General features: G+C 47.1%; 1 protein-coding gene across 1 annotated transcript in view; it reads right to left on the reverse strand.

Moving 5' to 3' along the window:
• Nucleotides 1–2,356: 2,356 nt before the first annotated feature.
• POU2F3 (POU class 2 homeobox 3) overlaps nt 2,357–24,447 on the reverse strand; it is an 84,768-nt gene continuing 62,677 nt past the window's right edge. Inside the window, 9 exon segments of the mRNA XM_070952355.1 lie at nt 2,357–2,483; nt 5,076–5,208; nt 5,930–5,987; nt 9,504–9,665; nt 10,064–10,200; nt 11,527–11,668; nt 12,699–12,881; nt 15,378–15,460; nt 22,781–22,883. Coding sequence (XP_070808456.1) covers nt 2,444–2,483; nt 5,076–5,208; nt 5,930–5,987; nt 9,504–9,665; nt 10,064–10,200; nt 11,527–11,668; nt 12,699–12,881; nt 15,378–15,460; nt 22,781–22,883 — 1,041 coding nt within the window. The 3' untranslated portion in view covers nt 2,357–2,443.

The raw sequence follows: 24,447 nt of genomic DNA on the forward strand, positions 1-24,447 counted from the left end.
AGAGACGTGGCTCTAAATGAAGCCACACCTGGAGAATAAAGTTGAGTTCCTATCCCTCACAAAGGAAGTGGTGAAACTGACCGGACCGTTCGAGACATTTTTACCATCCAGTCAACTGCAACTTCTCCTGGAAGTGTACTAAAAGAAAAAAAAATGAAACTATAGGCAGCCTTTGACTTACAATCGTTTAGCGACCGTTGAGAGTTACGACAGCACTGAAAAAACTGACCTATGACTAGTCCTCACACTTACAACCTCTGCAACATCTCCCATGATCAAAATCCGGGTGCTTGGCAGCCCGTAGGTATTTATGACGGTTGCCGGGTCCCAGGGTCGTGCCATCTGCAACCTTCCGTGTCAGTTTCCCTACGGGCAAAGTCAACAGGGGAAGCAGGATTTGCTTAATGACTGCTCGATTCACTTAACGACAATGGCAAAAAGGCTTGTACAATCAGGCACAGCTCACTTACCAACCTCTCCTTGCTTAGCAACGGTCCCAATTATGACCGTAAATCGAGGGCTATCTACAGGCACAAAGAAGGAAGGAAGGAAGATGTCTATATGACGAGATTGAAGGCTGAGCCTCCATCCCTTCTCGCACCTAAAACAAATATTTCTGAAGCTTTTGCAAACAGCTTCTCAAGGGCTCTAGATAGGGAGCTTCTGAAGCGGTAAAACACGTGACTTCCTCAGGGCAATTGTCCCGGAGAAGCCCCGAGGCCAATTCTTAAATTTCCTTCTTGCATCTGAAGCATTGTGCATGAAAAGCCAGCTACCTAACCGGGGTTTGCCGAGAAGCAAGGTGGAAGGCCTTTTGTGCAAGACCTATACACCCCCGAGTACAGCTTATTCTACAACCCCCATCCTCCCAGAACACTAGAAAAGCAAATGCTTTTGGTGGTGGTGATGGGGGGGTCTAAAACCTCCACATTCCTGCCCTGCAGGAATCCCAGAATCCCAATGGGCCATCCCTTGGAAGCCTAGAAGATGTCCCATCTGTTTGTTTCTGCCCTGTTGCTTCTCAACCTCACCTGGCTACGGATTCTCACCCTGATAGACCTGCAGAATGAACAATCCCTTCCCCCCGACCCATCCGGGGTGAAATCCAGCAGGTTCTGACAGGTTCTGGAGAACCGGTAGCAGAAATTTTGAGTAGTTCGGAGAACCAGCAAATACCACCTCTGGTTGGCCCCAGAGTGGGGTGGGAATGAAGATTTTGCAATACCCTTCCCCTGGAGTGGGGTGAGAATGGGGATTTTACAATATCCTTCCCCGAGGAGTGGGGAGGGAAAGGGGATTTTGCAGTATCCTTCCCTTGGAGTGGGATGGGAACGGAGATTTTTGCAGTATCCTTCCCCTGCAGTGGGGAGGGAATGGGGATTTTGCAGTATCCTTCCCCTGGAGTTGGGTGGGAATGAAGATTTTGCAGTATCCTTCCCCTGGAGTGGGCTGGGAATGGGGATTTTGCAGTATCCTTCCCCTGCAGTGGGGAGGGAATGGGGATTTTGCAGTATCCTTCCCCTGGAGTGGGGAGGGAATGCAGATTTTGCAATATCCTTCCCCTGGAGTGGGGTGGGAATGGAGATTTTGCAATATCCTTCCCCTGGAGTGGGGTGGGAATGGAGATTTTGCAATATCCTTCCCCTGGAGTGGGGAAGGAATGCAGATTTTGCAGCATCCTTCCCCTGCCACGCCCACCAAGCCACGCCCACCAAGCCATGCCTACAGAACCGGTAGTAAAAAAAAAAAAATCAGATTTCGCCACTGCCCAGAATCCCAATGGGCCATCCTTTGGAAGCCTAGAAGATGTCCCATCCGTTTCTTTCCGTCCTGTTGCTTCTCAACCTCAACCTGGGCTACGGATTCTCACCCTGATAGACCAAACAACCCCATACCCCCCACCCCCACCCCTTGCTAAAAAAAAAATGCACTTCAAAATGTTGAGTAGATAACGTTAGATGCCACCTCACACCGACACAGGGCCATCATCGAAGAGGAACAAGGGGTTCCAGAGGAACGTTCAATCCTTTCAAATGAAATAATTTGGCCAACCTTGGCTCAGATTAGGGAATCCTTGGACCAAAAGGGACATCTTTTCTGCAGAAGATGCTGGCAAGCTGGTGGGCTTTTTACAAGGGACACCACACACCGCCCCCTCTCTTTCGGGCCGAGAGAGAGAGAGAGACCCGTTGTAGCTCAAGTCTCTTTGAGAGTTCGGTTTGCATCGGTCGACGGGAAAATTTGGCCTTGCCCAAAGTCATCTGTGCCAATGTGCCAAACGTTTGCCCTGAAGAAACATCTCCCGGAGGAGTCGTGCATGGAAAGAAGTGACGTCTCTCCCAATTTTTCTTTTCTTTTCTTTTCTTTTTTTTTCTTTTTGTCTAGAGAGGAAAAAAAAACAAAAAAACACAGGGAGCTCTGGATAGTCTTCCCGAGTGATGCTTTAATGGAGGTAAGTAGGCTGATTCCATCGGTACCATGATCTGAAAGACACAAAGGCAACAATAAATTGCAAAAAAAAAAAAAAAAGAAAGAAAGGCAAAAATAAACATAACACATACATTCTGGACATAAGCTGCTTCAGTTATTGTCCTTGTCTGCGTCATTACTCTGAAATCTTGTCTTGCTACCAACCTGCCTTCCATTGAGGACCTGTATCCTGCACGAGTCAAAAAGAGGGCTGTGAAAATATTTACAGACCCCTCGCATCCTGGACATCAACTGTCTCAACTCCTACCCTCAAAATGACGCTATAGAGCACTGCACACCAGAACAACTATTTATTTATTTATTTATTTTATTTTTATTCATTTTTATATGCCGCCCTTCTCCGGAGACTCAGGGTGGCTTACAATGCGTTAAGCAATAGCCTTCATACTTTTGTATATATTTATACAAAGTCAGCTTATTGCCCCCACAAACTGGGTCCTCAATTTACCCACCTTAGAAAGGATGGAAGGCTGAGTCAACCTTGAGCCTGGTGAGAATTGAACTCGCAGTAATTGCAGGCAGCTGGATGTTAAATGCTGCCTTAGTAGGAGGCATTAGCCTCCTACGCCACTCAGGCTCCACTAGACACAAGGACAGTTTTTTCCCGAACGCCATCACTCTGCTAAACAATAATTCCCACAACACTATCAAACTATTCACTAAGTCTGCACTACTATTACTATTAATCTTCTCATCATTCCTATCACCCATCTCCTCCCACTTATGACTGTATGACTGTAACCTTGTTGCTGGTATCTTTACGATTTATATTAATATTGATTGTTTCCTGATTGCTTATTTGTACCCTATGACTATCATTAAGTGTTTTACCTTATGACTCTTGACGAACGTATCTTTTCTTTTATGTACACTGAGAGCATATGCACCAAAGACAAATTCCTTGTGTGTCCAATCACACTTGGCCAATAAAAAATTCTATCCTGTTCTGTTCTGTTCTGTTCTGTTCTGTCCTGTCCTGTCTTGTCCTATCCTATCCTATCCTATCCTATCCTATCCTATCCTATCCTATCCTATCCTACTCTACTCTACCCTACCCTACCCTACCCTACCCTACCCTACCCTACATTCCAATATTCTATTCTATTCTATTCTATTCTATTCTATTCTATTCTATTCTATTCTATTCTATTCTATTCTATTCTATTCTATTCTATTCTATTCTATTCTATTCTATTCTATTCTTCTTTGTTTTCTCAGGAAGGTGGGCACCTCAAGGGGCAAGATGGAAGAGAACTGAGTGGGCGATGATGCCTGGTGTGGGATGGTCAAGTGTTTTCCCCCTCAAGAAAAAACATTAGTACTGAATCACTCAACGGCAGGGGAATGAATTCAGAAGGGTGAGCTATAATTTGTGCCCTCCTATTTATTGGTTTGCTTGGACAATGATCTCCTGATCTTCGTTCAAGGAAATGTCAACATTCTTCTCCAAGACTCTGCAAATTTCCTCAGAGTGGGGGGGGGGAAAGGATGAATTTACAAGGTGTAGCTAGCATTTCAGTGGTTGTCTATAGTCATCATAAACCTTAATATAATTATATATTAATTCCAATATATAATTAATATTGGAAGACTATTGCATTTTTTAAGAGGTAGCTGTCAGTTTGCTCTTGGTACCGGTCTAGAAACCGGAAGATGGTGAGTTCTAGTTCTGCCTTATACGTGAAAGCTGGCTGGCTGACTTTGGGCCATTCATCAGGAGACTGGGAGTTCTAGTCCTGCCTTAGACATGGAAACTGGCTGGGTGACTTTGGCCCGTTCATCAGGAGACTGGGAGTTCTAGTCCTGCCTTAGACATGGAAACTGGCTGGGTGACTTTGGCCCATTCATCGGGAGACTGGGAGTTCTAGTCCTGCCTTAGAAGCCACCTGGGTGGCTTTGGGCCGTTCATCAGGAGACTGGGAGTTCTAGTCCTGCCTTAGACATGGAAGCCACCTGGGTGACTTTGGGCCGTTCATCAGGAGACTGGGAGTTCTAGTCCTGCCTTAGACATGGAAGCCACCTGGGTGACTTTGGGCCGTTCATCAGGAGACTGGGAGTTCTAGTCCTGTCTTAGACATGAAGTTGGGTGACCTTGGACCAGCTACCCTCTTGCAGCCTAACCCACCTCACAGTTATTGTTATGTGAAAAATAAGGAGGAAGGGCTGTTAGATATGTTCGCCGCCTTGAGCTGTTTATAAAAATAATAAAAGTGGAATATAAATAAATAAATTTGAGATAAACATTGGACTGGACATTATCTTGGACGTGTTCCAGTGGTGGGCTGCTCCCGGTTCGGTCCGGTTCTATAGAACCGGTAGTAAAACTGATGGAAGGCTCTGCCTACCCAGCATGACATCATCATGGGTGATCTGCGCATGCGCAGAAGCGCACACACGTATGCGAGCAAAGCAAACATGTGTGCGCGGCCCCATTGCAAACCAGTAGTAAAGATAAGTAGAACCCACCCCTGATGTGTTCCCTGGGAGCAACTGGCAAGTTTCTTGCTCATCCCTCTTGTCTCTCTTGGTCTCACCCAGAATCCTCTTGTCCCACAGAATAACAAAATAACAACATCCATCCTTACCCAGAAGAGTTGAAACTGGATGAATTGATGGCTACTTTAGAGTTACTCTGAGGCATGCTGGGATTGTTGGTGTGAAGTCCTGCGCCGGGCGATGAGGACCGGCTGGCATGGCCAGGAGAACAGGAAGAAGACACTAGGAAGTAGAGAAGAACATCAAGAAAAGTCAGGAAGCACAAGAGAGGTAGGGCTGTGTGTCTGTGTATGTCAGTGGATGTTTGGAACTTTAAGATGTGAGTTTTCCCTCTCACACTCACTTTTATTTTGCACACGAAAAGTACATTTACTACTTTAGAGTCCTCATAACTGCTGAAGTCCTGCAGCCAGAGACTTATAATAGCTGTTTTAACTTCACAGGGGTCATTCATTCATTCATTCATTCATTCATTCATTCATTCATTCATTCATTCGTCTGTCCATCCATCCATCCAATTCATATGTTGCCCATCTCACTATACAAAGCAAAATTTTGTAGGCAGGGTTAAGATGGCATCCAGATGGAGTTTGCAACTGCCTCACTTAAGCCCTGCCTCTTTTTTTGAAATTGTATGTCAAAAATAATTAGTCAGGGCTTTGATGACACAATCGGAATTGTCCTGTGGAGTTTTCAGTTCATGCCCCTGGTGTTTGATGCTAGATCAGTGAAGACTTCAGAATCTGGGGCTACTAAGATGTTGAGAGATACCGTTCTCCAAGCTCAAAATGCCTGAAGAATTCCAAGTGGTTTCTTTTGATGACACAGTGTACAGATATTTTGAAAACATAGATAGAAAACGACTCCAAGCTTACACAAATGCAGCAAAGCAAAAATAAATAAATAAACAAATAAAAATAGACCCATTCTTGGCAGAACTTACCTGCACCATGCATGGAACTGTGAGCAGAGAGGGGACCCAAAGATCCTGAGGTAGAAACCTGCAAAAGAGGTGGAGGTAAATCTGGTTGGTTGACTCTTAGAAGTTCTGGGCTCTAAAGGTTGCCCGGTCCTGAGCTTCACACATGGCCTTTGAGAAGAAGTCATGACTTCCTTGTCATCTAAGGCCAACCAGAGACTTGTAACCCAAACAGAACTGTTCTAGAGCAAACGTTTGAACCACATTGTTGTGGTCCGCCAGCAGCCTGCGGAGCTGGCATTGGAGTCAGACAGTGAGGAGGCTGCGGAGGACCATGGGCCAGTCCTGGAGTCTGGGGAAGGTCTGGATGAGGGCTTTGTGTCGGAGGCAGAGATGGGGCCAGGACCATCCTGGAGCGATGCGTTGACTCTGGAGCTTCCAGAGGTGGATAGCAGAGAGGCAGAGGAACAGGAGGACCCTGTTCCTAGTGCACACATGCATAGAGCTGCCAGAAGGCAAGAGCAGCTAAAGCAAAAGAGACGACTCAGGAGTAAGGCCAGGGGATGACTGGCCCCTCTCAGAAAGCTTAAAAGAGCAGCAACAGCTCTTGGGATTTTTGTAGGAAAGCAACGTTGCTACATTTGTTTCTTGTCGGCATCTCTTGCTTCTGAACTTTTGCCAAGAAAAGCCTTTTGCAGGGTGCCAAAGAAGACAAAGGTTGGTGATAAGGCCGAAGGACTGTTTACTAAGGATTTGTTTTGTTTTATGTTTGTTTTATTGTTTTATTAAATTTGTATACCGCCCTACTCCCGAAGGACTCAGGGCGGTGAACAGGCACAGGATAAAATACAGAAATACAAAAGTTAGAAACAATTTAAAACCAAATTAAATAATTTCACCCACGACAATTTAAAATCCCAATAATTTAAAAACAAATTAAAATTTCAGTTTAAAAATTTAAAAGAAAGGGGAGAAAAATTAGGCCAGGCCGGCTTGCTGAAATAAGAGGGTCTTAAGAGTACGGTGGAAAGTGCACAGATCTGGGATCCTCCGTATCTCCGGGGGGAGCTCGTTCCAGATAGTGGGTGCCCCCACAGAGAAGGCCCTCCCCCTGGGGGCCGCCAGTCAACACTGCTTGGCTGACGGCACCCGGAGGAGCCCCTCTCTATGAGAGTGTACCGGCCGGTGGGAGGCTGTTTGTGGTAGTAGGCGGTCCCGTAAATAACCAGGTCCCAAAGGTGGTAACCAAAACCTTGAAGCGCACACGGAAGACCACCGGGAGCCAGTGCAGCTCGCGCAGGAGAGGTGTCACATGGGAGCGCCATGTTGCTCCCATAACCACCCGCACGGCCGCACTCTGCGCCAGTTGGAGCCTCCGTGTGCTCCTCAAGGGGAGCCCCATGTAGAGAGCATTACAATAGTCCAGGCGGGAGGTGACGAGGGCATGAGTGAATGTGTGTAGGGAGTCCCGATCCAGAAAGGGATGCAACTGGTGAATCAGGCGAACCTGATGAAAAATCCTCCCGGTCACGGCCGTCAAGTGCTCTTCTAAAGACAGCCGTGAATCCAGGAGGACGCCCAAGTTGCGAGCCCTCTCCGTGGGGGCCAGCGATTCGCCCCCAATAGCCAGCGATGGCGTCAACTGACTATATCGGGACGTCGGAAACCACAGCCACTCGGTCTTGGATGGGTTGAGCCTGAGCCTGTTCCTCCCCATCCAGATCCGCACGGCCTCCAGACACTGGGACATCACTTCAAGGGCATCGTTGGGGTGGTCCGGGGTGGAGATGTACAACTTTGGACTTAATTTGAACTAAGCTGAGAATGAAGTGATTCTCAGCTGTTCTAATAAATTCTCAGCTGTTCTAATAATTCTCAGCTGTTCTAATAAAATATGTATGTTTAGGACTGATTCTGTCTGGTAATACCTACTTGGGCCTAGGTCACAGAACACACGCTCTCTGGGATATGTTCAAGAGAGTAGTTTAATCCATCTGCACGTAGGGGTTCACTGCTTTAACATTCTGCATTGCTGACATTGAAGCTGGAACAGTTGGTTTTTCTTAGATGCCCAACTCTTAAACTCTTAGAAGACGGGACAGGAAGCATCAGGCCTGAGTCACTGGAAGATGCCATTGCCAGTGAGTCAGGAAAAAAAGGTTCCAGTTCTTCTAGTGACTCAGAGCCAACATGGAGCCCTTCTTGCTGGCAACCTGTTGAGGAATCTAAGACAAGGAGCCATGCTGGCTGGGGAACTCATATCACACCTGGAACAGGTAAGGGGGGGGACAGGACAGGGGGAACTCCCTTCCGGTCTATCAAGTTCTGCTCTTGATCACAGTTTCACTTGGATGCCAGTCCTTTCCTTAAAGTCATCCTCATCGCCGCTGTACAATCTTTGGAACAGGAATGTTGCAGGTGGGATGAGTTGCTGGCTGGCTGGCGGGCTGGCGACAGATGTGGCCTCTCTCCCAGCTGTTTGGCTGAATGAAAACTCCGGGCATTTGTCCTAGAGGCTGCTGGGAATTGTAGTGTGACAGCCTGGAGGGTTGGGAATCAGAGGTTTCCACCACTTCACGAGGAAAATGTATAGCTATAGAATTGTTCCAACTACAAATGTCGAAGGGGAAGGGAAAAAATGATGGAGGGCTTTGTTTATGGGCGGTGTAGCTGATCAGGAACCTTCTGGTGTGCAGCATCTGTACTGACCATGGCAGAACCACAACCAAGAAGGAACATTCCCTCTTCTCCTTAAACCCCTATGGGGGCCTTCATCTCATTCCTAGTTTATGATGAGATAGTTTGAGGTTGTCCTGAGCTGGTCTCTGGTCTTGAACGGACTTCCTTCCTTCCTTCTTTCCTTCCTTCTTTCCTTCCTTCCCTCCCTCCCTCCCTCCCATTATCTTTTCTTTTTCTTTCTTGCTTTCCCTTCCTCTCTCTCTTCCTCCCTCCCATCTCCCTCTCTCCTTCCCTCCCATTATCTTTTCTTTTTCTTTCTTGCTTTCCTTTCCTCTCTCTCTTCCTCCCTCCCTCCCTCCTCCTTCCCTCCTTCCCTCCCATTATCTTTTCTTTTTCTTTCTTGCTTTCCCTTCCTCTCTCTCTTCCTCCCTCCCATCTCCCTCTCTCCTTCCCTCCCATTATCTTTTCTTTTTCTTTCTTGCTTTCCTTTCCTCTCTCTCTTCCTCCCTCCCTCCCTCCTCCTTCTCTCCTTCCCTCCCATTATCTTTTCTTTTTCTTTCTTGCTTTCCTTTCCTTTCTCTCTTCCTCCCTCCCTCCTCCCTCTCTCCTTCCCTCCCATTATCTTTTCTTTTTCTTTCTTGCTTTCCTTTCCTCTCTCTCTTCCTCCCTCCCTCCCCCCTCCTTCCCTCCTTCCCTCCCATTATCTTTTCTTTTTCTTTCTTGCTTTCCCTTCCTCTCTCTCTTCCTCCCATCTCCCTCTCTCCTTCCCTCCCATTATCTTTTCTTTTTCTTTCTTCCTTTCCTTTCCTCTCTCTCTTCCTCCCTCCCTCCCTCCTTCCCTCCCATTATCTTTTCTTTTTCTTTCTTGTCTTCCCTCTCTCCTTCCTAGAGAAAAAGGAGCCCAGCCAGCCCTCCTTACCAGTCTGGAGTTGTAGAGGGGTGACTTTATGGGGGAGGGCATCGGACAGCTGATTCGTTTTTCCTTCTGCCTTCGGTTGCAGAACCAAACACGGACCACTTCTTTCTCCATGGCCAACTGCTCTGCAATGAGGGCTATCTCCTCCGAGCTGGGCTTGGGGTTCTGCTGAGACAAAGTCATCAGTAAGAGAACTGATGGAAGGATAAAAGGTAAAGGTAAAGGTTCCCCTCACACATGTGCTAGTCGTTCCTGACTCTAGGGGACAGTGCTCACGTCCATTTCAAAGCCGAAGAGCCAGTTCTGCCCGAAGACGTCTCCGTGGTCATGTGGCCGGCATGACTCAACACCAAAGGCGCACAGAACGCTGTTACCTTCCCACCAAAGGTGGTCCCTATTTTCTATTACGCCCTATTTTACGGGCTTTCGAATTGCTAGGTTGGCAGAAGCTGGGACAAGTCATGGGAACTCACTCCCTGTTACGCGGCACTAGGGATTCGAACCGCTGAACTGCTGACCTTTCGATCGACAAGCTCAGCGTCTTAATGGATAGCCATGCTTACGTCCTGGAACCGTTTCTCCAGCGTGGAGCGAATGTTGGTCTCGATGCTGGTTCGTTTTTTCCTCTTCCGCCCAAACATCTCGCTTACGGAGGGGTAGGAACTCGGGCTGCTGACGGATGAGTCCAAGGGGGAGGATTCTGTGGGGAGGGGAGGGGAGAAGAGATAAGCCAATTTTTATTTTTTTGCAATTCACTTAAAACCTTGGCTAGGTGGCTCAGTGGCTAAGATGCTGAGCTTGTCGATCAGAAAGGTCGGCAGTTCAGTGGTTCGAAGCCCTAGTATAGATCTCCTGTGTGAGCAGGGGGTTGGACTAGATGACCTCCAAAGTCCCTTCCAACTCTGTTACTGTTATATACTTGATGTAATTTTATTGGAAAGAGTCCCTCCGTTCCATCCAAATGTTACAAAGGGCAGATCTCAGTCTGTCATTGTGTATTTTTTTCTGGACTGTTAAAACATGATATTTCAGCAAGAGTCCTAAAAATTACGAAAGCGGGCATCTTCTATGATTTTCTGGTTGAATATTCCCATATTTCCTTTAGTTTGTCTGTATTTTGGGACATAAGAGTGTATTTTCAACACTCTTTTCTGACCCCTAGTGGCTCATTATGTTCATCACAGTCACACAATCCAGTTTGCCTTAAACACAACTGCAAACTTTTCACTGCCCACCAGAAGACTTTGAATATTTACCCTGTTTCCCCAAAAATAAGACCTCCCTTGATAATAAGCCCAATCGGGCTTTTGAGTGCAGGCGCTAAAATAAGCCCCCCTGAAAATAAGCCCGCCCCCAAAATAAGCCCTCCCTGAAAATATTTAAACACATGCACAGCCGGTCTCCACCATTTCCTCTGGTTAGGGTTAGGGAGACAGAGCTGGAAATCAGGTAAGATGGCAAGGGGAGCCCCGTCTTGCTCCACGAGCTCCAAAATAATAAGACATCCCCGAAAATAAGGCCAAGCGCTTATTTCAGGGTTCAAAAAAAATATAAAACAAGGTCTTATTTTCGGGGAAACACGGTAAGTGCATTGTATGGGCATGCGTTCATAGTTCTGTAGGGCATTGAAAATGTGCTTCCCTCCTCCCACTCCAACCCCCCCCCCCAAATATTTCAAAAATAATTGAAAATGTCCAATGAACAAAGAGTTAGAAATGGAAGAAGGAAGGCAGAACTTTTTCTTTCCTTTTAAAGACCCTGTAATCCCTTGCATTGGGGTGGAGTTGAGGGCAACTGAATGGAGATGAGCATTTGCTGGCCGGATTCCCTTCCTGGCACCTATGTGGAGCTCACAGCAAATATATTCTCTTTGCTCCCAGAGGGAGAAATATCTACCACTACCTAGGATTGAACTCTGGGCCATATTTGCTGTGAGCTCCGCGTAGGTGTCAGGAAGGGCATCCGGCCAGTAAATGCCGCTCTGAAGAAGGTGGAACATTACTGACTCCCTTAAATATAATCGTACCTGCATCACTCAACCACTTCTCCAGGAGTGGTTTTAGCTTACACATGTTCTTGAAACTCAGGTTGAGAGCTTCGAAGCGAGAAATGGTGGTTTGGCTGAAGTCATTTCCGTAGAGTTTCCCCATAGCCAGACCCACATCGCCCTACGGAGAAGAGAAGATGTCAGAAACCTGAGAGCGTGAGACCATGGATTTATTGGCTGAATATTGCCCAGAGTTCTTCTCTGTGCTTATCCTGTTCCTTTTTGCAGGAGAATCGTCTTAAATCCAGGGCCATCTCCATTTTGAGTACATTAAATATTAGTTATACTGTAACACATACGGTAATTGTAATAGAATGATGTAATAGGGTTAACTACGGTCTGCTAATTATACTCGCTATTATAATACTGTAAAGCCACAATTGTCTTTCGAAGGAGCATGTGGGTACAAATTAGAAAAAACAACTAAATCAGTGCAAAATTAATTAGAATTAACCAATTATATATTTGCTGTAAAAAAAAAAGCTCTTTGTTGATTAATCCACAGGTCGTTTACAAGAGCATGGAAAGGAAGGAAGAAAAAGAGGAAGGAAGGAAAGAAAAGGAGGGAGGGAGTAAGGAAGGAAGGAAAGAAAAGATAGGCAAGAGAGAAAAGGAAGGAAGGAAGGAAGGAAGGAAGGAAGGAAGGAAGGAAGGAAGGAAATAAATGTGCAGGACTCAATTCAAGCAGAATCAAAGACTTGTGGGATGGGATGGGATGGGATGGGAGAGGAGAGGGGAAGAGGGAAGGGAAGAGAAGAGAAGAGAATAATAAGTAGAAGGGAAGAGAAGAGAAGAAAAGAAAAAGTAGAATGGAAGGGAAGGGAAGGGAAGAGAAGAGAGGAGAGGAGAAGAATAAGTACAAGGAAAGGGAAGGGAGGAGAGAGGAGAGGAGAAGAGAAGAGAAGAGAAGAGAAGAGAGGAGAGGAGAGGAGAGGAGAGGAGAGGAGAAGAGAAGAGAAGAGAAGAGAAGAGAAGAGAAGAGAAGAGAAGAGAAGAGAAGAGAAGAGAAGAGAAGAGAAAAGAGAAGAGAAGAGAAGGAACTGGAAGTCTTCTTCCTGGTGCCACTGCACTGCCTTTTGGGAGCAGAAAGGTTCTCCCCCCCCATAGCTGAAGGTCCATGAATTGTCCAGCTGGCCTGAGACCCCTCTCACCTGCGTGAACCCCAGTTTGATGCGCCTCTGCTTAAAAGTCTTGGCAAATTTTTCCAGCTCTTCCAAATCATTGGCTTCATCTGTTGCCATGGAGGACGGCAAGTGTTTGGCCACTTGTAAGTGCTGTGGGGCTTCCAGGTGAGGCTCCAACGATGACCCAGGGTGTCCAGGACGTCCCACTGCCTGTTAAAATGCAAGCCGTGGTGGAATTGTCATTACATTGCAACCCCATCTCACTCATCTCCAACCCCTTGACAACCTGTTCCAGAATTCCCAGCCACATGGACCCAGACACATCTGGAAGAGCACCCCATTAGCAGAGCATCATGGGATCTAGAGTGGCAGGCCAAACCACAGAGACATAAAGCTTCTGATGTTCCCACAAAGCAGCTATTACTTTTCAGTCTCTCTTGTTCATGGATGGTGCCATCACGGACATTCAGCAAGGCTGGATCTCAATAGGATTAGGAGACCTATGGAGATTCTCAATCATCCAGGTCACGGTTGTCCCAAAGGTGCTTTTCCCAAAATGCAACTGGACTTCCTTGGGTTTTTTTTCCTTGAAAGCATTTCAGTTCTCATCCAAGAAGAACCGAAGAAGCTTCTTGGATGAGAAACTAAACATTTACAAAGAAAAAACCAAGAAAGTCCAATTGAATTTAGAAAAGCACCTTTGGAATAGAATTAGGAGGGCGTCTATCCTCCTTCCTGGGGAGGAAAGCTATGGCAAATCTAGATAGCTTTCTAAAAAGCAGAGACATCACCCTGTCAATGAAAGTGCGTATAGTCAAGGCGATGGTTTTCCCAGTTGCAATGTATGGCTGTGAAAGTTGGACCATAAGGAAGGCTGAGCGCCAAAGAATGGAGGCCTTTGAACTACGGTGCTGGAGAAGACTCCTGTGAGTCCCTTGGACTGCAAGGAGATCCAACCGGTCAGTCCTAGAGGAGCTCAACCCTGACTGCTCTTTAGAAGGCCAGATCCTGAAGAGGAAACTCAAATACTTGGGCCACCTAATGAGAAGGAGGGACTCACTGGAGAAGAGCCTCATGCTGGGAAAGATGGAGGGCAAAAGAAGAAGGGGACGGCAGAGAACAAGATGGCTGGATGGAGTCACTGAAGCAGTCGGCGTGAGATTAAATGGACTCCAGAGGATGGTAGAAGACAGGAAGGCCTGGAGGAACGTTGTCCATGGAGTTGCGATGGGTCGGACACGACTTTGCAACTAACAACTATCAGGAAACCTCAGGTTAAGTAGGATAGACTGAACAGCTGAAAAAGATCCCAGAAAGAGTAAACCCATTTAAATAATATTGCCAAGAAAACTCCTTGAACGGCTGCCTACAGTCACCAGGCGTCCAACTCAAGTTAAAGAAGACTTTTCTTTGAGTTCAATGATCTTAATCCTCCGGGCATTTTAATGAGCTCTGCGGAATTTCAGAAGCAGAGACAGACGCTGAGACAGACAGAGCGAGGGAGACAGAGACAATGCCTTTAAACGGTGAGCAGGAAAGCGGTGTTGTGTCAATCCCGGCTTGGCAACACCAGGATTACCAACCTGCAAGGTGAAAGATTTCATCACGGGCAATTCTTCTAGGATTGGGGATACGCTTATTGAATTTTGAAATCCCATACGGACCTCTTCAAAATACGGGTTGGAACTGCGGATTGAATTTGGTTTAGAATAGCTCTGGATAACAGGGGTGGAAGGATTTGGATACGGCTAGTCTAGATCAAAAAAGTACTGGGTGTTGAGTGTGTATATATTTATGAAGTTTTCTCTCTGGCAACGCTGTACTCTAAACTAGAGCGTATAAAACCTCCAAGGTCCCTTCCAGCTTTATCCTGAATTTCAAATTTAGGAAAGGACATTGGAAGTCTTCTAGACTGACCACTTGCTCAAGCAGGAGACCCTGTTCCATTTCAGAAAAAATAGTCGTTCAATCTCTTCTTAAAAACCTCCAGCGATGAAGTACCCACAATGTCTGGAGACAACCCGTCCCATGGGTTCATTGTTCTCCCTTCAGGAAATTCCTCCTTAGTTCTAGGTCGGTTCTCAAGTTTAACGGAGTTTCAGCAAATGACAACTCATAGGTACTAAGACCACTCTATAAAGCCTTAGTAAGACCACACCTAGAAATACTGCATCCAGTTTTGGTCATCACACTATAAAAAAAGATGTTGAGACTCTAAGAAAGAGTGCAGAGAAGAGCAACCAGGATGATGAGGGGCCTGGAGAGGCTAAAACATACGAGGAACGGTTGCAGGAACTGAGCATGGCTAGTCTAGTGAAGAGAAGGACCAGGGGAGACATGATAGCATCTTCCAATATCTGAGGGGCTGCCACAGAGAGGAGGGGGTCAAGCTATTTTCCAAAGCACCTGAAGGCCAGACAAGGAATAATGGATGGAAACTGAACAAGGAGAGATTCAACCTGGAAATAAGGAGGAATTTTCTGACCATGAGAGCAATCAACCCATGGAACAGAAGTTGCCTTCAGAAGTTGTGGGAGCTTCATCCCTGGAAGCTTTCAAGAAGAGACTGGACTGTCGTCTGTCAGAAATGGTGTAGGGTCTCCTGCTTGGGCAGGAGGTTGGACTAGATGACCTCCAAGGTCCCTTCCAACTCTGTTAATCTGTTAATATAATGACAACAGCAGCCAGTCAGTTGATGGGACTTACCTGAGATGCTAAGCTGTGTCCATGCTGTGGGAGGAGAAGTCCACTCTGCTGCTGAGGAAAGGAGAGAAGGTTTGATTGAAGAGCTGAAAGAGACGGAGAAAAATTCGGTCAGATACGTTGGTTCCACCAAACCCAACCATGCCCAGATGCAGGTCGTTGACCCACATCCCAAATTTCACAGTCGCCAAAGACACCCCCTCTACTCTTCTCCCCCTATTCCATTCTCTTGGTGACAAGTTGTCTCTTGCCATCTCTTTCTCCATTGCAGCATTTCACAACTTGGTTAGTCATCTAGAGAGAGAGAGAGATGCAAATTAACCCGTCTTCCCCCAGATCACTAACGTGCTACAAGTAGGAATTGCTGGAAAAGGGGAAAGGTGGGGGGGGGGGGGGCAGAGAAAGAATATGTGTGAATTTAGTAAAATGAAAAAGTAGTTGAAAAGAAAGTAAAAATCGGGATTTCTCAAATACCACCTTGGAAAATACTAAATTGAAAATGAATTCAAGAATAGAGAGAGAATGGAGAGGGATAGAGGAGAGGAGAGAGGACATAGAGAGAAGGAAAGAAGAAAGGGAAAAGGAGAGGAAGAAAGAGAGGGGAAACAAGAGTAGGAGAGAAGGTTAGAAGGGAGGAAGAAGGGAGGTATGGGGGAAAGGAAGGGGAAGGAGAGAAGGGGAAGGAGAGGAGGAAAGAAGAAAGTAGAGTAGATGGAAGAAGGGAGGGAAAGGAAAGAGAGGAGAGGGAGAAGAAGGATTGTTGTAAAACAAGGGAGATGAAATGGTAGAAGAGCAACCCCGAATTTAATTAAACTGTTTAGGATGAAGATTGTATTAGTATGAAAGTTAACAGGAAATATGTACGTTAGATAAGAAATTGTACATTTAAGATATGTTTATGAGAAAAATAAGAAAAAAACTTTTTCAAAAAAAGAAAGAAAGTAGGAATTACTCGAAATGAAAAAAACAGAGCGAAGAGGTCAGTTGTGAATCTGGGGGCCGGAAAACCTAAATGTCGGAACAGAGAATCACGCTTGACCCCATCCCATCCCATTGTTTTAAATTCAGAAGTAAAGTTTGTTACGTCTTAACGAACTTAAGAACTTCATCTTCAGAATATGACCTAGAATATTACAGGGTAGTTCTCCACTTACGACAATCCATTTAGGGACCATCAGAAGTTGCAACGGCACTGAAAAAGGGACACACGACCCCTGTTCACACTTACAACGGTGGCAGTGTCCCCGTGGTCATGTCAACAAAATTCAGACGCTTGGAAACGGATTCATATTTATGACGGTCGCGGCGTCCCGGGGACACACAATTCCCTTTTGCGACCTTCCAACGAGCAAAGCCAACGGGCAAACCAGATTCATTTAACAACCCTGTGACTAGCTTAACAACAGCTGTGGTGAGGTAGGTCGTAAAATGGGGCAAAACTCACTTAATGTCTCCCTTAGCGACAAAGATTTGGGGCTCCATTGAGGTTCTAAGTCAAGAACTACCTATGTATAGCAACTACCCACCTCACAGGTTGCATCACAAACTCCCATCCAGGTTGGGGCAAGTCAAGTCAAATGCCGCCAGCCTTGTCTTACAGGCGCGTGGCTGGGACAAGAAGACAATTCGCTGGAGGCGACTCGACGACACAGGTGAGGCAACAGCTCCTGAAGTCATCCATGCTTTGAATTGCCTGCCACCCAAAAAGACAAATTGGTGGGTGTCCTCCTTCTCCTCTATTCAGGTCGGGAATTGTTGCGTGAGGTAAAAACAGGTTGGGTGATTTTACCGAGATGCATTTTGTGTTTCAGGAGGCTCGTTCAATTTCATTGTACACATGTTGTGCGTTGAGGTTTGATTTGATTTGATTCAAACGAAAAAGGGCAGCACAGCAGAAACGTCAGCCAAGATTCTGAACCAGAGGTGAAATGCTCCCGGTTTGGCAGAATCGGTAGCGATGGCAGCCGGTGGTTCGGAAAACCGGTAGCGATAGTGGTGCGAGGCTCCACCCACCCGCCCGGTCGTTGTTACTTCCTGGTTTTAACCAGGAAGTAACCTGTTTTTACCCTCTGCGCATGCACAGAAGGGTTTGCGCATGTGCAAAGGATCCACACGCGCACTTCCGAACCGGTTGGGAAGTTAAGTAGATTTCACCCCTGGCCTGAACTCTTCTGGTTGCACAACATGTGTGACAAGTCGAGATGGTTGCAGACCCACATTTCAGCTGCGTTTCGGCAGGCGCCGTTGCTCGTACTTTTTCACCCAACTCATCTCCTTCAGAATAACAGAGTTGGAAGGGACCTTGGAGGTCTTCTAGTCCACCCCCTGCTCATAGGAGGAGATCGGCCTATACCATTTCAGACAAAGGACTGTCCAAACTCTCCTTAAACACTTCCAGTGACGCAGCACCCACGATGTCTAGAGACAAGTCGTTCCGCCGATTAATTGTTCTCACTGTTAGGAAATTTCTCCTTAGTTCTGGGTTACTTCTCTCCTTGATTGGGCTGAGACGCTTTCTCAAATTACGTTTCTGCCCTAGACTCCGTTTCTCTTATCCGACAGCTGTCTTGCTAGCAATTCTTCCTCCTGTTTCTCAAAGCTATTCCTTCTACCGTTTAGAGAGGTGAAAACCGAGCCAAGCTTTATGCAATACACCAGTATGTGGAAAGTGTATAACAGAGTAACAGAGTCAGAAGGGACCTTAGAGATCTTCTAGTCCAACCTCCTGCTCAAGCCAGAGACCCTATACCAGTGATGGTTAACCTTTTCGGCACCGAGTGCCAAAACCGGAGCACCTGCCGGCGCACCAGATCCCAGAAGACAGCAGCTGGCCAGTGTGCATGCGCCAGCTGCTCTTCCAGGTTTCTTCCTGCACATGTGCGCCACACCGATGCTCTCTTCCAGGTTCCGAAGTTTGTGCAAAGACCAGTGCGCGCCGGAATCTGGAAGAGAGCAGCTGCCCGGTTTGCATGCGCACAACGGAACTTAGAAGACCAGCTGGCGATGGCACACACGCCCACAGAGAGGGCTCTGTGTGCCACCTCTGGCACTCGTGCCATAGGTTTGCCATCACGGCCCTATACCATAGCAGACAAATGGTTATCCAATCTCGCCTGGACTACTGCAACACTCTCTACATGGGGCTCCCCTTGAAGAGCACCCAGAGGCTCCAACTGGTCCAGAATGCGGCCACGCGGGTAATTACGGGAGCTGCATGGCGCTCCCACATAACACCGCTCCTGCGCGAGCTGCACTGGCTCCCAGTGGTCTTCCGGGTGTGCTTCAAGGTGTTGGTTACCACCTTTAAAGCGCTCCATGGCATAGGACCTAGTTATCTTCGAGACCGCCTGCTGCTACCGACAGCCTCCCATCAACCTGTGCGCTCCCACAGAGAGGGCCTCCTCGGGGTGCCATCAGCCAAACAATGTAGGCTGGCGACTCCCAGGGGGAGAGCCTTCTCTGTGGGGGCACCTGCCCTATGGAACCAGCTGCCCCCTGAGATAAGGAGAATCCAAGACCTCGGTGCCTTCCGCCGTGCCCTTAAAACTTTCTTTTTTCATCAAGCCGGGCTGGCTTAATATATTTTAAAATTTTTAATTTTTAATTGGTTTGTCATTTTAAACTGGGGCCAAATTAATATATATTCTTTTAATTGTTTTAAATGTTTGTATTGTATGTTTTTATCTGGCTGTACACTGCCCTGAGTCCCTTGGGAGAAGGTGCGGTATATAAATTCGAAATAAAATAAAATAAAAATAAATCTCTTCTTAAAAACTTCCAGTGTTGGAGAATTCGCAGCTTCTGGTGGCAAGTTGTTCCACTGGTTAATTGTTCTCACCGTCAGGAAATTCCTCCTTAGTTCTAAGTTGCTTTCTCTCCTTGATTAGTTTCCATCCACTGCTTCTTTTCCTGCTCTCAGGGGCTTTGGAGAATAACAGAGTTGGGAGGGACCTTGGAGGTCTTCTAGTCCAACCCCCTGCTTAGGTCAGGAAACCCTATACCATTTCCGACGAATGGATATCCAATCTCTTCTTAAAAACTTCCAAAAACTTTACAACTTCTGGAGCCAAGTTGTTCCACCGATTAATTGTTCTCACTGTCAGGAAATTCCTCCTTAGTTCTAAGTTGCTTTCTCTCCTTGATTGGGTTTCCATCCGTTGCTTCTTGTCCTGCCTGCAGGTGCTTTGGAGAATAGCTTGACTCCTTCTTCTTTGTGGCAGCCCCTGAGATACTGGAAGTTAATTGCTCTCACTGTCAGGAAATTTCTCCTTAGCTCTAGGTTACTTCTCTCCTTGTTTCTGCTCATGCCTGTCACCAAAAACTGAGTCACCACGAATTACCTTTGAGTTGCTACTCCTGCCCTGCGTAATCCCGATCTTGTGCTTCCTTCAGCAAAACCCTCACTTCGCTCCTCCTGATGTCACGTCTCCAGAGGGAAAGGAAACAAAACAGAACTGTTGAAAGCACCACAGGGCAGGAACTGGCTCGAGTTTCAGCTGCCTGGAAAGTTGCAAATCAGGGCCACGCTTGTCAACACAATTAGACTCACACAAGCCCTGCGTGGCTCTGGAAAGGCTTGGCGACTGCTCCACACCATGGTTTAATAATTTTACAACCTTCGAGCCAGATAAGATCTTAAATGAGCCAGACGTAAAAAAAAATAAAATAAAATTAGCCCCATGGCTTTGCTTCCTGGCTGTACGGAGGCCGATTCGGCCTACCTGGGTAACTTAAAAGGGTATTCAAAACCTTTGCCAGACCAATTCTTGAATACAGCTCGTCTGCCTGGAATCCACACTGTATATTGGACATTAATACGATTGAGTGGGTCCAGAGGTATTTCACGAGAAGAGTCCTCCACTCCTCTGCTCACAACAGAATCCCTTATGCCACCAGGTTCGAAATTTTGGACAATCTGGAACTGCACCGCCTGTGGTCTGATCTAAGCATAGTACGCAAAATTGTCTGCTACAAGGTCCTACCTGTCAACGACTACTTCAGCTTCAACCTCAATAACACTCAGGCAAATGACAAATACAAACTCAATGTAAACCGCTTCAAATTCGATTGCAGGAAATACGACTTCAGCAACAGAGTGGTCAACGCCTGGCATGCTCTACCTGAATCTGCTGTTACGTCCTCTAACCCAGCCAGCAGGTTCTGACAGGTTCTTGAGAACTGGTAGCGGAAATTTTGAGCACTTTGGAGAACTGGTAGCGGAAATTTTGAGCAGTTCAGAGAACCGGTAAATACCACCTCTAGCTGGCCCCAGCGTGGGGTGGGAATGGAGATTTTGCAATATCCTTCCACCAGGAGTAAGGTGGGAAGGGATCTTTTGCAGTATGCTTCCCCTGGAGTGGGGTGGGAATGGAGATTTTGCAGTATCCTTCCCCTGGAGTGGGGTGGGAATGGAGATTTTGCCATATCCTTCCCCCAGGAGTGGGGAGGGAATGGGGATTTTGCAGTATCCATCCCCTGGAGTGGGGTGGGAATGGAGATTTTGCAGTATCCTTCCCCTGGAGTGGGGAGGGAATGGAGATTTTGCAATATCCTTCCCCTGGAGTGGGGTGGGAATGGGGATTTTGCAGTACCCTTCCCCTGGAGTGGGGTGGGAATGGGGATTTTGCAGTATCCTTCCCCTGGAGTGGGGTGGGAATGGAGATTTTGCAGTATCCTTCCCCTGGAGTGGGGTAGGAATGGGGATTTTGCAGTACCCTTCCCCTGGAGTGGGGTTCGAATGGGGATTTTGCAGTATCCTTCCCCTGGAGTGGGGTGGGAATGGAGATTTTGCAGTATCCTTCCCCTGGAGTGGGCTGGGAATGGAGATTTTGCAGTATCCTTCCCCTGGAGTGGGGTAGGAATGGGGATTTTGCAGTACCCTTCCCCTGGAGTGGGGTTCGAATGGGGATTTTGCAGTATCCTTCCCCTGGAGTGGGGTGGGAATGGAGATTTTGCAGTATCCTTCCCCTGGAGTGGGCTGGGAATGGAGATTTTGCAGTATCCTTCCCCTGGAGTGGGGAGGGAATGGAGATTTTGCAGTATCCTTCCCCTGCCACGCCCAACAAGCCATGCCCACGAAGCCACGCCCACAGAACCAGTACTAAAAAAATTGGATTTCACCACTGCTCTAACCTCCACAGCTTCAACCTCAAACTGTCTACCGTGGACCTCACCCCATTCCTAAGAGGTCCGTAAAGAGGGCATGCATAAGCGCACCAGTGTGCCTTCCGTCCCTGTCCTACTGTCCCCGTTTATTTGTACTCCTTTCCCATGTTCCTGTCCATGTTTATACTTATACCTGTTATCTTGTACATGTTTGACAAGTAAATAAATACTAAATACTAAAACCTCTTCCTGTGGGATGGGGAAGGTTTGGGCAGGAAAAGGTGAGTGCCGATATCATCCATTCCCCAAAGGAGAAGATTGACAGGTGGCTCATGGAATCGTGACTCCGTGGCTCCAGCCATCCCAGTAGACTTATTCTGAACTTTGACTCCAAAACCATTTCCTTTTTTCAAGTCATCGGAGATACCAGGAAGCAGAAGAAACAACCGTGCTGAGCTGGCCACTCCAGGGTAGGACAAATGAGCTCTTTGGTGTCTCAACCAAGTTTCTGGTCTTGGTGAGCTGGATTGTTGGTGATCTTGGATTCCGAAATGCCAGATCTGTTCATGATAAGACCACGTTCATCCCTAACCTGATAGTGGATGAGCAAGTACAGCTGTTGTGTTATCAAACATCTGGTTGGCTAAGGGGGCCATGTTGTCCTCATGGGAATAAGACCTCCTGAACTTCAGGTTCTTCAGTAGTCTTGAGATGAAGGTGTCCACCTGGGACCAAGTAGTCTTGGGTAGAAGGTATCCACCTGGGACCAAGGATTCTGCTGTTTAGGCACGAATTACAATAGTTTGTTGAGGGAAATTTTTTTGAAGGGTGGATGGAACAAGCTGGTGTAGCTGTCTTGGTATCCAGAAGAGTCTCTTGAGAGGTTTGAGCAAGAAGCTGCTAGCAACCATCACTGGAGCAGCCCCACTTTCTCCTTGCTGCTGCCAGGAAGCCCCTGGAAGGATCAAAGGCTTTAGAAGCAAGAATTAAGAATCTCCTGGACAAGGTTGCTCAGCTGTTGTCTGGAGGAAACCTTGGACACTTAGACCTCTGAAAAGGGAGAAGGAGCTCAAAGAAGTAGTTCCTGGCTTCAGGAACTGGTGGTATGTCTCAGGACTAGGGAGCAACATCTACACTAGGGTTTCTCAACCTTGGCAACTCTAAGGTGCATGGAGTTGAACTCTCAGACTTTAAGAAGTCCACACCTCTTAAAGTGGGCAAGGTTGAGAAACACTGACCTTATAAGACATCAGACACAAACATTGTAGAAATCAACCAACATCTGGAGAACTTCACCTTACCTTGTTGTCCTGCTGGGCCTTGAGAAAGCAAGAACAGCGGGACAGACTGCATAGGCCCCGGGACTTGCACGAGTTGCTGCAAAGTATGAAGAGAATTCACATTCTGAAGGAGAAGAAGACAAGTCAGATACTAGGACACCTTTCCACAACCAGCCCATCACTGGGCAACTCTCCCTCTTCTGCTTCAGATGCACCCTCCTGCTTTCTGCTTTCTCCTCTTCCTCTTTCCTAAACAACAACACATCTGCAAATGTGTGGCCATGGTCAGCTCGCTTTTAGCTTGAGGAGGAGGGCAGTGGTGGGTTTCAAATTTGTTTACTATCCGTTCTGTGGGTGTGACTTGATGGGCATGGCATGGCTTGGTGGGCATGGCTCAGTGGGCATGGCAGGAGAAGGATACTGTAAAATCTCCATTCCCTCCCCAATCCAGGGGAAGGTTACTGCAAAATCCCCATTTCCTTCCAATCAGCAAAGAATAGATGGGGGCGGGGCCAGTCAGAACTTTTACTACCAGTTCTCCGAACGACTCAAAATTTCCGCTACCGGTTCTCCAGAACTGGTCAGAACCTGCTGAAACCCAGCTCTGGAGCAGGGGTGAAATTCAGCAGGTTCTGACAGGTTCTGGAGAACCGGTAGCGGAAATTTTGAGTAGTTCGGAGAACCGGCAAATACCACCTGTGGCTGGCCCCAGAGTGGGGTGGGGATAGAGATTTTGCAGTATCCTTCCCCCAGGAGTGGGGAGGGAATGGGGATTTTGCAGTATCCTTCCCCCAGGAGTGGGGAGGGAATGGGGATTTTGCAGTATCCTTCCCCCAGGAGTGGGGAGGGAATGGGGATTTTGCAGTATCTTTCGCCCAGGAGTGGGGTGGGAATGGGGATTTTGCAGTATCCTTCGCCCAGGAGTGGGGAGGGAATGGGGATTTTTCAGTATCCTTCCCCCAGGAGTGGGGAGGGAATGGGGATTTTGCAGTATCCTTCCCCCAAGAATGGGGAGGGAATGAAGATTTTGCAGTATCCTTCCCCCAGGAGTGGGATGGGAATGGGGATTTTGCAGTATTCTTCCCCTGCCGCTCCCACCAAGCCACACCACACCCACCAAGCCACACCCACAGAACCGGTAGTAAAAAAATTTGAATTCCACCACTGTTGAGGAGCAACAGTGGAAGCCCAGGCCATACTGCCGTCATTGAATTAAGCCATTGTTTGTTTAACTAAGGTCTTTTTCTTTTGGGATCACACCTTCTTCCCAATCCCCGACCAGGTTCACACTAATACCCAAAATCCAATCAATCAATCAATCAATCAATCAATCAGCAATGCTCTTTGCATGAATGCCTGGGCTTCTCTATTGGTGTGGCTTTCTCCAGAAGGCGTGGCCCGAAGTGTGAGTTTTAATGTGACATAAGGAGTGGAAACATTAAGGCATCATTAAACATGACTGGAGAGTCATCATCTTTACTCGCTTGAATTTTAATTAAATTTAAATATAAATGAAAGCAGACTAAATTTAGTTCTCTGGTCCCACCCTGTTTTGGGGGAGGGCGTCCCTTTGCCACACAAAAGCTCCTCAGGCAGTGAAGACCTTGGACCAGAAAAGGTGCTCCAAACTGCTCCAGAGTTAGGAAACTAACAAAGTTAGTTAGGTTCCCCTCGCACATGTGTGCTAC

This window comes from Pituophis catenifer, unplaced genomic scaffold (genome assembly GCF_029215685.1).
Source record: "Pituophis catenifer annectens isolate HBS135680 unplaced genomic scaffold, rPitCat1.0.hap2 SCAF_12, whole genome shotgun sequence".
Lineage (NCBI taxonomy): Eukaryota > Metazoa > Chordata > Lepidosauria > Squamata > Colubridae > Pituophis > Pituophis catenifer.